Genomic DNA, 18446 nt, shown 5'->3' with positions numbered 1-18446 from the left:
GGTAGGTAGCGACTAGCGAGCTGGTGCTGTGTGGTGCACGTGCACCCACCAGGCTACCACACATCTAGGCCGAGCCCGGAGAATGCTGACAGGTGGGTGGCTCCGTCGGGCCGCAGCCGCATCCCGGCCGTCCAACGACCCGTCGACGGCCGCGCGGCGCTTCAGCTCCGTAGACCCTGGCGCCACAACAAATGTCCGATCCGATTGGGGGTAAAGTTAACGAGAGCGACAAAAAATTGATCCATATAATAATAAAATAAAAAAGGAAAAATGTAAAGAAATCGAGGATTGGCAGGGAGGGGAGAGGGTTTGTGCTGCTGGCGGCTGCGCTCTGGATCGCGCACAAGTGTATCCCCGCGGTTGCTGCGTCGCGCACACGGAGGAGAGGAGAGGAGAGGAGAGGAGAGGAGAGGGCAGAGCAGGGGTAGGAGACTAGGAGGTCGAGATGGAGGTCGGTTTCTTGGGGCTGGGCATCATGGGGAAGGCAATGGCGACCAACCTCCTCCGCCACGGCTACCGCGTCACCGTCTGGAACCGGACCCTCGCCAAGGTATCTCCTGGAAAGCGCCGTTGCTCTTTTATGCTGTGTCGTTCAATCCGAATCCGTCCCCTCCCGTCCGATTGAGCCCACTCGTGCTCCTGATTGACGTCCATGGCCACCTCCTCTTCTCCTAGTGCCAAGAGCTCGTCGCGCTCGGGGCCACCGTCGGGGAGACGCCCGCCGCCGTCGTCGCCAAGTGCAGATACACCATCGCCATGCTCTCCGACCCCAGCGCCGCCCTATCCGTAAGCGCACGATTCGTGGCACCTTTGTTGCAATGCTTAATCGATTTCTGACCCCCTTTCTTTTCCATCCAGGTTGTCTTCGACAAGGATGGCGTGCTCGAGCAGATCGGGGATGGCAAAGGCTATATCGACATGTCCACTGTCGATGCCGCGACTTCGTCCAAGATTAGTGAGGTATCATCCCAAGTGCTTGTTATTTTTTCTTTAGATTCCTTTTTTGAGTAATTAGTCATGCCCTCAGTACCTTTACGTTTCGTATTCCCCCAAAACAAAAGCTCTAGTCTGTGCATACAGTCTACAAGACTATAAGCTTTTGTTCAGTTGCCAATGCGGCCCTGCATACTCTGTTAAGGGCTATTTGATCGCTTACTGGTAGATGGTATGATCTTTTGGCTGTCTGGGTGTATGGATTGCCACTTGGAAGGCTGCTAGGGACGAAATCAGGCAACTTCTGAAAATTTGAGCGATACAGACAAAACTTTACATCGTTGTTTTTGTTATTTATATCATTTATTATTATGGATGTCAATGCAACATAAACGATTGGCATGTCCCTTGATCTCTCTGCACGGTCTCACCACTGGATATGGTAATATGATGACACTTCTGGAATGTCCCAAATTGCTTATAATTATAAGTGCGTGTTCTACCACCGTATCGAATCTGCCTTGGGTTTGATGTGCATTCCCATCTTCTAATCATTCTTAGGCATTTTGAAACTAAGATAGTATAGTACATCGAATCTTTTCTTTTTTCTTTTCATTAATGGAGTTATAGAATGAGGAGGAGTGGTTGTTAAAGTATGCACATTTACCACCCTTTTTTTTTGTATTTTCCACTAATAGAGTTACAAAATGAGGAAGGAAATATGGAATTGGAGGCAAGGAAGAAAAATTAAATTTCCTTGCATACCATTGGGTATTTCCTGTCAAATCTGCTTAGTCATAAATCTGTTCTACATGGAAATCCCGTTTTATGCTGTAGGCATAGGTACACCATCATGTGTCGATGTATGAACTAGTACAAACTTGTGCTTAGTCCGAGATGAATTCCATAGCATCTTATTCATAGACTGTATGAACACAGCATGTGTAGCAGATTTACGTCCTCCCTACTTTAAATATCTATAACTTTCACCAGGGTTGCCATATGGATAAGGTTTATTAATAGTCTACTGAGATTTGTTCTTCTTTGATCATTTTTTTCAGGCAGTTAAACAAAAAGGCGGAGCTTTCGTTGAAGCTCCGGTTTCAGGGAGCAAGAAGCCAGCTGAAGATGGTCAATTGGTCATTCTTGCTGCCGGGGACAAGGTTATTCACTGTTTTCTGACTTTAAGATGATCCTTTATGACTATTGCTGCAACTAGCTGTCATTTTTAGTTTATGGTACTTCACCAAACCTCTAATGTGACATTATCCTTCTTCCCTTGAAATAATTAAGTTGGCTACATTTGGGTTCAGTTGTAGTTCTTGTTAGGACTTATGCTATTGTTTAATTGCTTTTGGTTCTAATGATCAAACGTTTCCTTCATCATTCTAGTGTCAATGATGTTTGCCCCTGTATCTGGGTTTACTTCGATCATAACAGAGAATGAGTAAACAAATCACTGTAGTTTAAGGAGGTATGGTTCATGTATTAGCCTCTAATAATTGTACACAAATTTTGGATCAGGATATGTTTGTTAAAGGAGGAAAGTCACCAGTGCATGTTACTTATAACCTGTAACTTATCAGATATAAATAGCTCTGCCCTGCCAAAAGATAACACCACGTATTGCCTAACCATACCCCTACCATATCTTGTTCGCTCATTTGATTCTTCCTTTTACAGACATTGTATGATGAAATAGTTCCTGCGTTTGATGTACTTGGGAAAAAGTCGTTCTTTTTGGGAGAGATTGGAAATGGAGCTAAGATGAAGCTTGTGGTCAACATGGTCATGGGAAGGTGAGTGTTTATTTTGGGCAGCTGAAAAGCATATAGACATCAAAGCACTGAAAATGCAGACATTCAAGTACTGATGATTGCAAATCTACTGATATCATTGTGACATGACAAATCTTAGTACTTCTGTTTATGTTAGTGGATCATAATGTGCAATGCATGCATTTTAGGACGACAAGTACAAAAGAACAGAGTAATACATATTTTGGGACTTGGGAGCACCTAAGAGTAATAATTATATATGCTCATTTGTTCTGTATAATCTACTGTTAACTGTTAAGGATCACTGGGATGTCAGTCGAAGACATAATTGGTATGTTGCAATGTTTTTGAAGCTTATCCTTTTCCTTTTCTTACTATTTAATGATAATGATTTTCTAACTCTTGTCACATGATAGAGGTTTTTGCTACTGCAAATCTGAGCCTTTCATGTGCTGAATAGCATATGTACTGCAAATCCTCCTGATCCGTGTCTGTTAGATTATGGGCCTTCTCTTTCAGATGTGATTCTGTTGAGATGCTTGTTGCACATTCAGAGGCGTACAACCCCCTTTCTGCTGTTAGCACATTTTAGTGCCTCTTTACCTTTGTGGTTTGTAAGTTAACTGATCACAACTACGTTTCTTGGTGCAGTATGATGAATTCTTTGTCCGAGGGACTTTCTTTGGCCGACAAAAGTGGGTTGAGCCCCCAGGCGCTTCTTGATGTCCTGGTATGACACTCCATGTCTCTGAGATTACTGTGAACCTGAGAATCCACCTTGTCACCATTGAATAACAGCATATTTATTTCTTGACTTCAAAAGGACCTCGGCGCTATCGCAAACCCAATGTTCAAGCTGAAGGGGCCCGCAATGCTGCAGGGCAGCTACAACCCTGCGTTCCCTCTGAAACATCAGCAGAAGGACATGAGGTTAGCTCTGGCCCTGGGAGATGAGAACGCCGTCTCCATGCCGGTCTCTGCAGCTGCGAACGAGGTGCGCCATACTTCCCTTTCGACTTGTGCTACGCCTCACAAAACACAGGGTTTGAGTGAAGGCACATGACACCACCATTTTTCGATCACAGGCATTCAAGAAGGCCAGAAGTCTGGGGCTGGGGGACCTGGACTTCTCGGCGGTCTATGAGGTAGTGAAGGGCGGTGCAGGTGGTTCAGGCCAGGCGTGATGGGCTATTGTTGGTCTCGTTCGGATGCTAGAATCACATTCACATGGCCGTGGTTCCCCAGTTTCTACGCAGATTTGCAGCACTATCTCTTTCGTGGTAAGTTTCTGTCAAAGGCAATTGGCTCGTCATGGTAGCGATGTGTATATCCAGGATCTGGAACCCGACCTCGCAGGAGAAATAAATCAGCATTGATTCTAGCGTACGTGCACGATATGGATGTAACATTGTAATTGGAAACTTGGAATTAGCTGCCTGCACCAGGAATGGTTTTGTTGCATTGAAGACGTATGACATAGAAATGACACTCCTATCCTTTGTCAGTGCACTGTTTCCAAAATAAATTTCGGTCCTAACTCGTAGTGTAAAAGGTTTAAGGCTTTCAGCAGCAGACCAGGCAATCTCCCTGACCATAAAACCGTATAATTGCTGACGTGGCATGTGAGCTATTTAATGTTATGAAACTCTTGATGAAACCTCCACTGAAACTAGGTGACTCTGCCTCTGCGTGTATGCCAGGTGGCAAAGCAAATAAGCTGCCGCCCGGGTCAACTCGCCGGCAATCAAGCAGCACGGCTTTGCCGGAGTCATCAGGCCAATAAAGCCGGATTTCGCTGCATCGCCCATGGTCATCCGTTCCTTTCCACGAGACATGTATTCTGGACTCCGGAGACATGTCACGCAATCACGAATGCATTGTTCGCAGGTTGGCTTCGTTTAAGTTTCCGGGGGTGTTTGTTTTATGAATTCCTTTCTTTAAGTTTGACCACACACACAAATTGTCGGGTGTCTTAGGCCATGTTACTTGGGCATATACTTTAGGCCTTGTTTGATACCAGTAAATTGAAGTGGAACAAGAGGGGTTGGAGAGGAAATTGTTCATTTTAAACTCAATCCTCTTCATTCCTTTCCAATCCTCTTCTATCCAAACAAACCCTTATATGGGGGATTTCGTCTCCGTCCCTGCAGGAATTCATAACATAGGTAGGGGTGGGCACAATTTCCCGAACCTGAACCCCGAACCTGAATTAACGACCCGATACTAAAATACCCGAACCCGATATTCCCGATCACTATTTCGGGTACGAAGTTGAGAAACCCAAATTTAATTCGAGAAGTTCGATTATTCAACCTTGGTACCCGAATTCCGGATTTACCTAAACTATACTAAAAAGCCATTAGATTATGCACTAGTAGGTTGTAAATGTCGCGAAATTTATTAGTTTGATCTATTGATTTGCTTGTTGTTTGATGTGTACATTAGTATGTGATATATTAAAATGTGTTTTTGTTTCATCCCATGCACTATTATAGTTGTGGCCATAACATGGTGGCGGTTGAGGACATAGAAATGCAATTTATTGGATATTTTAGGAAACCTGAACCCAAACCTGATTTTTTCATACCAAAAATTCGGGTATTCTTTATTTTGGGTGAAGTTCGGGTAGCTATTTTGAAAACCCGAATTTTTCAAATACTCGAACTACCCGACCCGAATTTCCCGAATTACCCGAATGCCCGTCCCTAAACACAGGGATCATGCGACAAGATAAAATATATCATGTGGGTGTAGTAGATACAATCATCACGACGAATGGGTAAATACACACGGTGCGACATAAGAGGTGGACACGCGGTGTAGCAAATGCTACTGCATGTGAAATGCATGTGAAAATTCATGCTGGACAAGAGGAAAGCTTATGTTGATGAAGAATATAGTGGATCATTGAGAGGTAGGAGATTGGTGGCAAACACCAGTAATGGCAGCTGTGGAGTAACTCGACGACGTTCTAGGATAAGCGAGAGTAGAGAGCATGGGGATCTGTGCCAGTTGTATAATTCAGTTGAGGAAAGGATCCATAAATCATAAGGGTTCGTGAATTAAGGGTTCAGATCTATGTAAATCAAATCCTCAAAATGGTCACTAGCATTACTTATTGATCAACACACAACACCATGCAAATGAAAACACGCGCTCACACATAAAGACACACTCCACCCCTAGGAAAAGACATGTCAGGTGGAGTGCTATGACGGCTGTATAATTCAGTTGGAGAAAGGTTGCATAAATCGTTATGGTTCCCAAATGGTAGGTTCGGATATTTACATGAAGGGCTTAGAATATTCATTGGCATCGCTTATTCATCGAAACATCACACACACGAAAAAAAAAACACACACTCGCACTTATGAACACACATGTTGGACTAAGTGCTAGGGAGGCTCACGTTTCGGATGGATTACAAGTATCATGCGACAAGATGAATCATATGGTGTAGTAGATGCAACCTTCACAACGGATGGGTGGACACCCGGTGCAACATATGAGGTGGACATGTGGAATGGCACATGCAATCGTTTGGAAGAAATTCGAGCTAGATAAGAGGAAGGGTTGTGCTGGATGAGGGATATAATGGATCATCGAGAGGTGGCAATTGGTGGCAATCAACAAACACTAGCAATGGCAACTATAGAGTAACTCGGTGACATTCTAGGGTATGTGAAAGCAAAGAATATAGGTATACGTGGCAGCAATATAATTTAGTTGGGGATAGGTGGCGTAAATCATTATGGTCCCCAAATGGAGGGTTGAGATCGTCATAAATTGAGGGCTCAAAATATTCATTGGCATCACTTATTCATCAAAACACAACACACAAGGAAACAACAAACACACGCTTACACACAGTTACACTTATGAACACGCATGTCGGACGGAGTGCCAGGTAGGCTCACGTCTCATATGCGCATGGGAGAAATAAATGCTTGATAGAAGGAAGGATTGTATTGGATAAAGAATATAGTAGATCACCGAGAGGTAGGCAAACGGTAGACAAAACTAGCAATGGAGATTGTAGAGTAATAACTTGACGGCGTTATAGCTAGGGTAAGCGAACGCATAGAGACAGGAGGATCTGTGGAAGCTATGTAATTCAGTAGACGATGAGTTAAATAAATCATTAGGTTTTCCAAATTGAGGTTTCAGATCTATGTAAATCTAGTCCTCAAAATAGTCACCAACATCACTTATTGATCTAAACACAACACACATAGGTGAAAACACACGGTTACAGAGAGAGAGAGGGGAAAAGACATGTTGATAAAGTGCTAGGGAGGGTCATGTCTTGGGCATAATACAAGGATCATGGGAATAGATGAAATCATGCGGTGCAATAGATGCAACCTTCGTGACAGATGGGTAGACATGTGGTGGGGTATATCAGGTGGGCATGCGCAGTGCGGTAAATACAACCGCAAGGGAGAAATTAATGCTCTGCAAGAGGAAAGCTTGTGGTGGAAGATTATAGTGGATCATCAAGAAGTAGGAAACTGGTGGCAAACACCATCAATGGCGGTGTCCGTAGAGTAGCTCAATGACGTTCTAGGTAAGCGGAAGCAGAGAAGATGGGGATCTATGGAAGCTGTATAATTTAGTTAGGGAAAAGTTGCATAAACTATTATGGGTCCATAATAATAGTAGGTTCATATCATGTAAATAAAGAGCTCAAAATATTCATTGGCATCACCTATTTATCCAAACACGACACAAATGGAAACAAAAACTCACGCTTACGGTGTTACCCACACCTAACTATGTTCCAATAATGAACACCTTTGGAACTGCATATATATATATATATATATATATATATATATATATATAATTGTTTGGACTTTTAATTTGCCCGTGAACATGAAACCGGAATGATATAGCTTGTTCGTGGATTGAGTCCAGACCATTTTAGTTATTTCTTAAAAAAAAAAGTTAGCCTCAGCACCAAGCTGTAAGCGAAATGCGGAGCTGGCAGAGGCCACGAGCTCAGCAGGCTCTGTTGCTATGATGGCTTCTAGAAGGCTTATACTGGTTCAGCCGCGCTTAAGGCTGGACGGAAAACTCGTGGCTCGCTAGCTCGCTCGATTCGGCTCGTTAGTCGCTCGGCTCGGCTCGACTCGTTAGAAATTCTTTACGAGCCGAGCTCAGCTTACAACTCGTTGTAGATAACGAGCCAGCTCGAGCTGGCTCGCGAGCAGCTCGTGAGCCCAACGAGCCAGCGCAAGCAGCAGGTCGGCAATGGCCCAACGTCACAACGGCCCAGTGTATTCACACGAGCCCAACAACAACAAGCTTACAAGCCCGCTAGAAACCTACATGAACCACCGCTGAAGCCCACCAGGGCCACCACACGCTGCACGCATGCATTTTGGCATCGACTAGCAAGATGCCCGTGCGTTGCTACGGCGAAACGACGTTACTTAGCGCACAATGTTTTTTATCGTGTCATATAGCGCACCATATTTTTTATCATGTTGTGTAACATTTTTATCGCGTTGATCCGGCAGTTTGTTGCGTGTGCGGTCTCCGCGCGGTTGGATATGGACACGCTCACACGTTGCTCCAGTGATACAGAAAAATAGAGCTCATATGAGATGAAAAATAGAAAAGAAAGGCGTGGACAGGCATAGGATATTATTTAGTATTTTTGAGAATTTTTGAGGAATTTTTGGGACAAGGGAAGGGCTCTAGGTAAAAAGACGTGTGCACTTACCGGGTGCACCTAGCGATTTCTTGGTGGCTGACGCAGTGAGCAGGTCGGGACTGATGCTGGCACTATTTCGAGGAACCTCCCCCTCTTCTCTCCTTTTATCACCCGAACCCCTTTCTCTTTACAATATGGACTGCGGGTTGATTTCTAAAAACTTCAGGGGCTTTTCTGAAAAATAGGATGACGGACGAAAATAATGTGGCAGAGACGTTACTCGTTTCACCTTTAACACCCTCCCTTTGCACTTTTTAGCAACCGAGCCCCCCGTCTCTTCAAAAGTGGACTGCGGGTTGATTTCACGAAACGTCAGGGGGGTTTTTGCAAAATGATCACGATGGACGAAAATCCAGGCAGAGGCATTACTTGCTTTAATAATAGGTAAAGATAAGCTCGAGATATCTCTCGTTCCTCGCCCGCGCCGCCACTGGACGGAGTCGCCGCCCCATCCCTTCCCCTCTCTCCCCTGCCTCTCGTCCTCCTCCCTCCCTTGCTAGCAGCCTGACACCACCCTCTCGTGCATGCGCGCGCCTTGCGCACTCGCGGAGCAAGCGGCGCTCTCTGGCAGGATCTCCTCCATGGTGGATCGGCTTGCTTCATGCGGGCTCCCACCAGTGACGGCAGGCACCTCGCCACTCTGTCACCATGGGCTAAGCCACCCCGCGCCCAAACTGAAGGTGCAGATCCGCCGAGCTCGGAGCTGTGGAGGTCGCTGAAACCACGACCTTACTTTGTGGTTTAATTTGTTTGGATTCGATTTGTCCAATTATTTGGGGTCCGATTTAGTGACATCGATCTATTTGTTTGCTTGGATTTAATTTGGAATCTCCGTACTCTATCAGGGTATTGCCATTCGATTTTTACTTTGTCCAATTTGAGCTGCAATTCCAACGGCATCATCTTCTGATGACTTCATGTCCGTATATCGAGCCAGCTCGAGCTGGTAAACGAGCCGAGCCGAGCTCCACTTCTAGCTCGTTAAGATAACGAGTCGAGCCGAGCCAGCTCGTTACCCTAACGAGCCAGCTCGAGCTGAGCCGAGCAGAGCTGGCTCGATATCCACCCCTAGCCGCGCTCAGGCATATGCAAAGCAAGAGCGAGACAATCGGAGCGGCTGTCTTTTATTTGGAAGTGAATGTGGCTGACTCTTTTGCACCAGACCACCAGTGGCCCTTGTCATCTTCGCTGCTAGTGCTAGCTGCACTCCTCTTGCCTTCGTCCCGGGCGAGCAAGCTCCAAAAGGAGGGCCCCGGAGAAGGATCCAAGAACCATAAAACACACACGCAGACATATGGACAAATGATGGCAAAAGCCTGGGAAAATGCAAATTGGGGAGCGCTAGCTGTATCTCCATCTTTCTGACGACCGACATGGATGTGATATTTGTTGGTGGGAGCTGATCACTGATGAAGCTTAGCTTCTGCATGAGAAATATCTCTGCATCCTGCAAGTGCTAGATGAAGATTATGGCATGCATTGCTTCGTGGAGTGAAATCATGTTGGGTTGATGTCAAGTTGTTTTCATCAGAGAATAGTGTAGCAGATCTTTTTTTTTCTTTTTGGGGTTAAAACTAAAGGAGCTATCGCAGTTTATCTGTTCATAAAGAGTGTTATCTGAAGTTCTGAACCATATGTAATTTCAGATAATCAGATTGCATGCAGCCGTTTCTTTATTAGCGCTTCTATTCTAGAAGAGCTGCTGGGAATTAGTTACCAAATACCAATAGCGATTTGTCAGGTATGGTAGTTATATAAAGAACTCAAGAGACTGTTACTGGCACACAATAGCTGTTGGCAGCAGGACGAGAACAAGAAGCGCAGCCATTGGCAACACAAACTTGTGCAAAGCTAGTGTTAACAGCTGGTGTGTCTTGCGATACTTTTTTCTGCTCATAGCTAGGTGCCGTATAAGATGAAGCTGGACTGAAATTGCTACAGAAATCTTCAGTATTAGCTTACAGAAAGGGAGATGAACACAAGACATGCTGCGATTTCCAAGACACTCTTTGCCTTTATTTGCAGAATCATCATCGAGGAAGAAACAAATTAGTACTAAACTCCGTTTGCCTTATGAAACTAATTGAATGAGAAGGGAGAGATACAAATAAGGTCCAAAACGATGCGAGAGAAGGCAGGAACCGGAGCATCACCCTCCACCAGCGTGGAATGTGTCCCCACTCCCCAGCAAGCTGCGCCCGGCCTCACACCCTGCCTCGAGAATACCCCTTTCTTTCGGCAGGAGGGCCCCACCCCACCGCCGCCACCGATTTGGCTTCTAGAAGGTCTCAGTGTCTTTCTGGCCTGGACCTGAACCGGGCTGGCGCCGGACGCAGCTCGTGCTTGGCATGGCCACATGCCACCCTCTCGATCATCAATCATCATGTGCAGTGGCCGTGTACGTGCTGGAATTTCATCGTAAGTTGGATGGTCCAAGTTTTGCAGTAAATTCGTGGAAGTTCATTCGGACTTGAAAACTACTTGGCTTGTCATCAAATCAGATCATGTGATGGCGTATATATCTAGATTGCTTGGCCATCGATATCTTGATCTAATATTTAATTTTGGGGTATAGCACAGCAAGCAAAGGGGCAAGCTGGTGACATTTGCTAGTGTTTACCACCCAACAAAGAGGAATATGATCTATACAAGAATCGCTAACCTTATCCGAATCTCTTGATGCATAGTAGAATGTGTGGCAGATGATGAGTGTGAACTAACCAAAAGACCCAGAGCATTGGCAGGCAGAGATTGGTCATCCACCATATGGATGTCGATCTACAAAGGTAAAGCAAGGCACTGATAGTGTGTGTTTCTGTGTCCCATTTGTGTCCTTTTCATGCCATTATAAGCATCATGGTGTCCTTGCCCGATTTGCATCATCAGTTGGAAAGTATAAGCATGTGATAAGAGCTGGATTATACCAAATCGTTTTCTTATCCATTTTAGTATGCATCATCACAAGCCGCAAAAGAGAGATTGAAATTTTGTTGAGAAAGCTAAGATCTTTTGTTTATCTTAATTTGGTACCAAGATACCATTCCAAAACAAACAAAGAAAAAGCTAGCAATTGATATTTGTTGTTACACGCTTCTGTTTCTAAAATAATGCTTATTGCTGTTGTGAAAGTGAAATTGGGCTTCGGTTTCTCTGTGGGCATTTAGGAGTCACGGTCGTCTCCTGTAGATCGGACGGAGCGTACAGCCGTGTGCCAGGGGGGCAAATTAGGAGTAAAGCAGACGGCGCGTGCTCCGGACTGCACGGCGGGTCAATGCAAGTCGTCGATCGGGAATCAAACCAAGACTGCTTCGAGATCAAACAAACAGAACAAACAAATAAAACGCTATGGTATGACTGCTACCAGCAACGTCAAGGTGAACAAAGCACCAGATCTTGCACACCGGCTCATGCACGGTGCTCTGTTCCTCAGGACATGCGATCTCTCGCTTCCTGACTAAATTTCTGTTTACGAGGTATGCATGGAGACATTATAGAGGTCCCATTTTTCCAATGTTTTAGCGTGAATGTAACGTAGCCGTAGGATTCAAGCTTTACTAGTGTAGTTGTGTGGACTGATATCTCGAGCAGGAGTCAAGGTCTAGCAGCAGTAGCAATCCAGCTACGCAGAACGGGTCCAGGTCAAGTAGTCAAGGACTCAAGGTCATTTCTGGGTGCCGCGTCTTCGTCAAATAATGCAAACTAAAGCTGCAAACCGTGCGTTACTCTACTGGCTACTACTGCAACCTCTGCAGCTAACAAAGGGGTTGGATTGCAACCATGCAAGCATCATATTACGCATCGGGATCAATGGTTAACAAGGAGTACATGAAAAAACGTAAAACTATAGCATATGTTAAACTATAAGAAATTTTGATGCGTGTGGTCATTTAAAAACTAAAACTCATTAGAATGAACTAATCCAAGCTAAGTTTCGATGGAAAAAAGTAGAATAAAAATGAACTAGCTAGTTGACTCACCAGTACCCAATGGTGTCACTATTGCATCTCTAGTGAAAATGCTCTAACTTTATTCGTGCCATTTTATTTCCCTCTCCTTTTTTTCAAAAAAAAAAGAAGGTGCCAGAATTGCAAGAGGAAAAGGTGGCCGCCAAGACCACGAGCCCAAAAGCTAGGCAGGTGTGCGCACTACACAATATACTGTTGCTATGACGATGGCTTCTAGAAGGCTTACTGGTTCAGGCATAGGCATGTGCCATGCACCACCCTTCAATCGGAGCGATGCGCCGATGCCTTTCGCGACGCCTTTCTCAACCAGTGGGACCTCGTCATCTTCGCCGCTCGCTCCTCCTCCTCTCGTCCAGCTGCGAGGTCGCCAGGTCGGCGCCAAATGGAGGGCCCCTGAGGATCAAAAACCGAACACACACACACACACACACACACACAGAGAGAGAGATTAAAGGCTAGGATCGGAGGAAAGCGAGCAAATCGAATCATGGAATAGTAACAGCGTGTGGCCTATAGTAGTAACCTGGCGAAGTGGCCTGCGATTGACAAGGATGCGATGATTCTGCTCCGTCTGGCCACATGGTGGAACCGATCGACCTGATGGGTTTCTGCATGAGAAATGTCTCTGCGTTCAGCGAGTGCAAGATGATGACATTGCTTCGAGGAGGAGGTGAAGTCATTGGGATGATGTCAATGCAAGTTGTTTTCATCATCAGTGTTATCTGAACCATATATCGGTAGCGGCTCGCATGCAGCCGCTTTACAGCTGTGCCGTTCTAGAAGAGCAACATGAAATTAGCAACTTTTGAGAATGTAGGAATGATGATGTACTTAAACGAAATGTTAATTTAGTCAGAACTCACAAGAACTAAAACAAATGTACATACGAAACAAAACAAAAAAAACAGAGAAAGAACTAAAGGGTTGTTACTGAAACGAATATTGCTGTAGCGTAAATGACGAGGAAATGGAGCGGAGAGCCATTGGCCAAGCAAAGGATGTACCCATTCGAATGAAACAAAGGCCTTGTTTAGTTCCCAATTTAGGAGTGTCAAAGTTGGGATTTTGCTATAAATGCGCAACTGTAGCATTTCGTTTGTATTTGTGAATTATTGTCCAAACATTGACTAATTAGGCTCAAAAGATTTATCTCGCAAAGTACAACAAAACTGTGCAATTAGTTTTTAATTTTGTCTACATTTAGTACTCCATGCATGTACCGCAAGTTTGATGTGATGGGGAATCTTCTTTTTACATAGTGTCAAAGTTTCTATTTTCTAAAAAAGTTAATGACAGCCCGTGCTTCAAAAAGTTTTGTCTGGATTTGCCTAAAACGTTAACTATTTGTGCCGGGGAAATATTAATAGCTACTGCACAGAGGTGTGACTTAGACCATTGTTTTCTATCATAGTGTATTTGTAAAATCTAATAAGCTTATGAGATTATAAAAAGTGCTTTTCAACACAAATCTGTAAATATGTTTTTTTGTTTTCAGACTAAACTTATTGATAATCATTTTTTAAAAAGAATGATTAAATATATTCAAAATGTTAGATATTTGTTACTACAGGGAGCATTAGGTGCTCACGCCTTGCAATACCTTTTTCTCTTCACATAGATGCCACATATAGCTATATGTATTGTGATGGTATCCTACTCAATAGCCAAATGGAACTGGACTTAATGCCATGGAAATCGCCGCGCTACTAGATTAGATTGGTAGGAACAGGACAAGACATGTCGGCAGCATCAAAGACAATCTGTTTGCCTTTCTATAATGATCAAGGAAGGAACACAAATATTGCATACTAAATTTTGACATGATCAAGACATCCAAAAAGTATAGTTTTTGGCATGATCAAGGCAAAAGGAGAGCTAAAAACATTGTCCAAATAAAAGATAGTAACCAAAGCATCCTCCATCAGGGGTGGAACATGCCCCCAGCTAGTTGCACCTCACACCCTGATTTGAGGAGCCATTTCCCTTGGGAGGCGGCCGAGCTCCACTGCCACTGGTTTACTTCTAGAAGACACACCTGCGTCTGTCTGCCCCGGTCCCGATGTGGTGCATGCTGTTCGTTGTGCTTTGGCTGCTTCGGTAGAAAGCAAGCCGCGCTCTGCTCTGCTCGCATCAGCCACAGCAATCAGCTTTGCATGATATTTTTCAGATGGCTTTACAACCTACATATATGGTGCATGCTCATCACACCGTAAAAGTGTCAAGCTATTGATAGTTACTAGTCAGTGTACTCGCTTTTATCCACTCAATGGGAGGAATATCTCCAATTGAATTGCATCATGCGGGAATTAATAAGTTGCAAGAAGATAAGGTTTGTCTTACGGTGACCCGTGTGCCCTTTTCATATCATGTGTCCTTACCCAATTTGAACATAGTTCTGTAAGAAGGATAATGTCACCCCAAATCGTTTACTTATCCACCACCAACAGCCACAAAGGGGATATGAACTTTTTTTTTGTTAACAAGAATCTTTCTAGTACCAGGAGGCCTTAAAAAAAAGCCAGCAATAGATATTTGTTATTGACTACATCTCTGCTAGGATTTTCCTTATTTTCACTACTCCCTATTTGTGCAATTGATTGAATGTGAGTGCCATATAATCTACTATTTTATAACATTCAAATAGAATAATGCATTATTCTAAATATGTACAATGCATCTAGCATCTATAATAATTATTATATAACAACTACCTTCCTTTGGTTTCTACCCAAAAAAAACTTGGTGTATTAATACAAATTATTTCGTGTTGTTTTGACAACTTTGAAAGTGTGTATTGTGCAATATTGCACGCCCGTTTTAGTAATTCCATTTTCAAGGTGTATGCACCATGAGGGCTATACTTGCAGTTTAGTCCATAAACGTTCTATTACATGTCCTCTATTACATATTCTGGAAACATACTACATCACTATTTTATCAGTAGACCTGAGGTTATTATATCTATTTTATCAATACATACAAAAATGTATAATTCATATGCACACAGTACATAAAATATATGGAGCATATATAGCTAAAAGTTTAGCTTACTGTTTAGGAAAACAATTATGTCACTCTTTCTCCAATCCCATATAAAAATACCACCAATTAATTTGCATAAAAGTTTTGGCAATCAATTTGTTAAAAATAAAACTTTATATGAGAAAACACATTATATTAGCTCCTCCTAAAAAACTCGTTTTGCCACTATTATTTTCACTCTAATGTTACCTAATAATCATTAAATCCAAACCAAGTTTGTCAACACCCTCATCCTCCATTTACTAATCATGAGGAAAGATAGTTGACATGAGGAAAGATCTTAGTACGGTATAGCCACACTAACATATTCTACATATCATAATAATGGAAACAAAATTTAGATATATTTGTACCATGAAGATCCTTTCGCGAAAATACTCCAACAATGTCTTTTTATATATGCTTGACCGTTATGTTTATATGTGGATGCCAAGTTCTATCGCTGTGGTAAACCTCGTTCCATGCTTATATAGGAAAAAGTCCAAATTACTCCCCTCAAGTATAGACAAAGCCTGGATAACCCCTAAACTATTTTTTTCAGTTTATTCCCTGAGCTATGTAATTTGGTTTTCAATTTACCCCTAACATAATTTGTCTTTTTTGTTTCTCCATGAAGTGGAGTCTTAAGCTAAAATTTTGCAGATGATAATAGACATCATAACATATCTTAGAAAAATATACCATGGATTTTTTTATCATTATTTTGATATGGTAAGACATTTAATGATAATTAATTCCTAGGATACATAATTATAAGAAAAATAATGATAAGAAATTCATCTTATTTTTTTGACATATATTATGATTTCCACCACCATCCTACAAAATTTAAACTGAAATTCAACTTGTGTATGGAGGAAAAAAATTGTGTTAAGGGGTAAATTGAATCAAATGACATAGTTTACAGGGTAAGTTGGATCAAAATATTGTTTAGGGGTTATCCGGACTTTGGCTATATAATTTGAACTTTTTCCTATATATTGAAGCGTTTTACTCTAATCTATTTCATAGTTGCATAGCAATATGCACCTGGTTTCATAAAATGTTCAACCCCACTCCAGTTGCCTTGTCCTCTAGCAGTTCCATCTAAAAATATCATTCATCAAGCTTCTGCTTACCCCAGTCCGATCTAAAAATATCGTCAGTCAATTTGAGTAAAAATATCACTAGTCAAGTGTTATTAGAAATGCAACTTTATGGATCAAACACATGCTCCTATAATAATATCTCGCTCCAGTATTATTTTCACTCTCTTTCTGAAAAAAGTTGTTATTATTTCACTATACACAAAAAAGTGTTACTTTTACTTGACCACAGTATGGCAGTACCTAGCAATCATCAAATCCTAATCTAAATTTGTCCTCACTCTCACCCTCCTCCTACTTAAACCCCCCCAAAACCCCTTCACAGGCATCACACTCCACCAAGTCACAAGAAACAAGAAGCCGTGTACACAGCACGACGCTGCGTTCTCCATGGGCGCCGTCAAGCAATAGGTTGAAGACCTGTACGCAGCCACCCAGCGAGCACGCTATTGCTACAGTTCGAAGGACAAGCAGGAAGAACGTGCCATGGCGATGGGAGCAGAGGAAGACGGCGGCGGGCAGGAGGGAGAGCTCATCCCGGGTCTGCCGGACGACGTGGCCATGGAGTGCCTGGCGCGGGTGCCGAGCCGGTCGCACCGTCGCATGCGCCGCGTGTGCCGCGGGTGGCGCGGCGCCGTCGGGTCCGCTGAGTTCCGGCGGCGCCGGAGGACAGCCGGGGCGGCGGAGGACATCGTGTTCCTCGTCCAGGCCGCACCCGCGGGGGGCGACGGAAAGGGGTCGACGCCCGAGTGTGCGCTGGCGGCGTTGAACCTCACCACAGGCGAGTGGCGGCGCGTGAAGGGGCCGGCCGAGGCGTGGGGACCCGTGCCGCTATTCGCGCAGTGCGCGGCCGCCGGCGACGGGCGTCACGTAGCCGTCGTAGGGGGCTGGGACCCGGACACGCTCCGCCCGACCAGCGACGTGCGCGTGCTGGACGTCCCCGCCGGCACGTGGCGGCGCGGCCGGCAGATGCCGGACAACCGGAGCTTCTTCGGATGCGCCGGCGGCGGCGACGGAAACGTCTACGTCGCTGGCGGCCACGACGAGTCCAAGAACGCGCTCCGCTCCGCCCTCGCGTACAGCGTCGCGGACGACGCCTGGCGCGCGCTCCCGGACATGTCCGAGGAGCGCGACGAGCCGCAGCTCGTCGCGACCCCCGGCGGCGGCGTCCTCGCGGCCAGCGGCTACCCGACCGAGGCCCAGGGCGCGTTCAAGAAGACCGCCGAGCGCTTCGCCGCCGGCGCCTGGACCGACGAGGGCGACGTGGTCCCCGACACGGCGGAGACGTGCCTGGCCTCGGTGCAGGGGAAGCTGTGGGCCGTCCGGGCCGGGAAGGGCGGCGTGCGGGAATGGGACGGTGTCCCGCGCGCGTGGAGGGACGTGGCCGCCGGGCCGCCGGGCATGGAGGCGTGCGTGAAGGCGGTAGGCGTTGGCGACGGCGACGGCGCCGCCTTGTTCGTGTTCGGCACGGTGGCGGACGCGGCGGAGGGCGGCAAGTACTCTGCGTGGGTTATGGAAGCGGGCGGCGCTCCGTGGAAGCGAGTGCCCGTGCCGTCAAGGTTCAGCGGTTTCGTTTACTCAGCCGCGGCCGTGCGGATTTAAAGCTTAGCTTAGCATAGGCGTTTTGCAAATGGCGCTTGCCGCTTTACAGAGCTAAGTTTGGGGTTATGTCTTCTAATTCGAATCTCAGATCATTATTTGCGTTGAAAGTTTCATTCGATTCAATTTATGGGTAGTGCTCTGCTCTGCCTATTTTTTATACAAGAAATGATACTATGATAGCATGGTGTGAATGTTGGCCGTACATTCCACGGACTGACATGTTAAGCTACTACGTTGGTTCCAGGATTATTCAAGGCTTCCTCCCAATTATATGTGTGCATGGACCAAAATTACAGCTGAACAAACGCTATATGAGAAGCCT

General features: G+C 44.8%; 2 protein-coding genes across 2 annotated transcripts; both read left to right on the top strand.

Annotated features, from left to right (window-relative positions):
- The first annotated feature begins 271 nt into the window (after positions 1-271).
- LOC117834632 (glyoxylate/succinic semialdehyde reductase 1) lies at positions 272-4215 on the top strand. Its single transcript, XM_034714172.2, has 8 exons — positions 272-550; positions 676-786; positions 859-960; positions 1995-2096; positions 2617-2732; positions 3363-3441; positions 3535-3705; positions 3797-4215. Exons 1-8 carry the CDS (start codon positions 446-448, stop codon positions 3893-3895), a joined length of 885 nt encoding a protein of 294 aa, XP_034570063.1. The 5' UTR covers positions 272-445; the 3' UTR covers positions 3896-4215.
- A 12635-nt stretch (positions 4216-16850) lies between these two features.
- LOC117857872 (F-box/kelch-repeat protein At2g44130) lies at positions 16851-18216 on the top strand. Its single transcript, XM_034740771.2, has one exon. The coding sequence runs from the start codon at positions 17009-17011 to the stop codon at positions 18122-18124; it is 1116 nt and encodes a 371-aa protein (XP_034596662.1). The 5' UTR covers positions 16851-17008; the 3' UTR covers positions 18125-18216.
- The last annotated feature ends 230 nt before the right edge of the window (positions 18217-18446 follow it).

The sequence above is a fragment of the Setaria viridis genome, chromosome 1 (assembly GCF_005286985.2).
Source record: "Setaria viridis chromosome 1, Setaria_viridis_v4.0, whole genome shotgun sequence".
Classification (NCBI taxonomy): Eukaryota; Viridiplantae; Streptophyta; class Magnoliopsida; order Poales; family Poaceae; genus Setaria; species Setaria viridis.
This window is presented reverse-complemented; position numbering and strand designations above follow the sequence as displayed.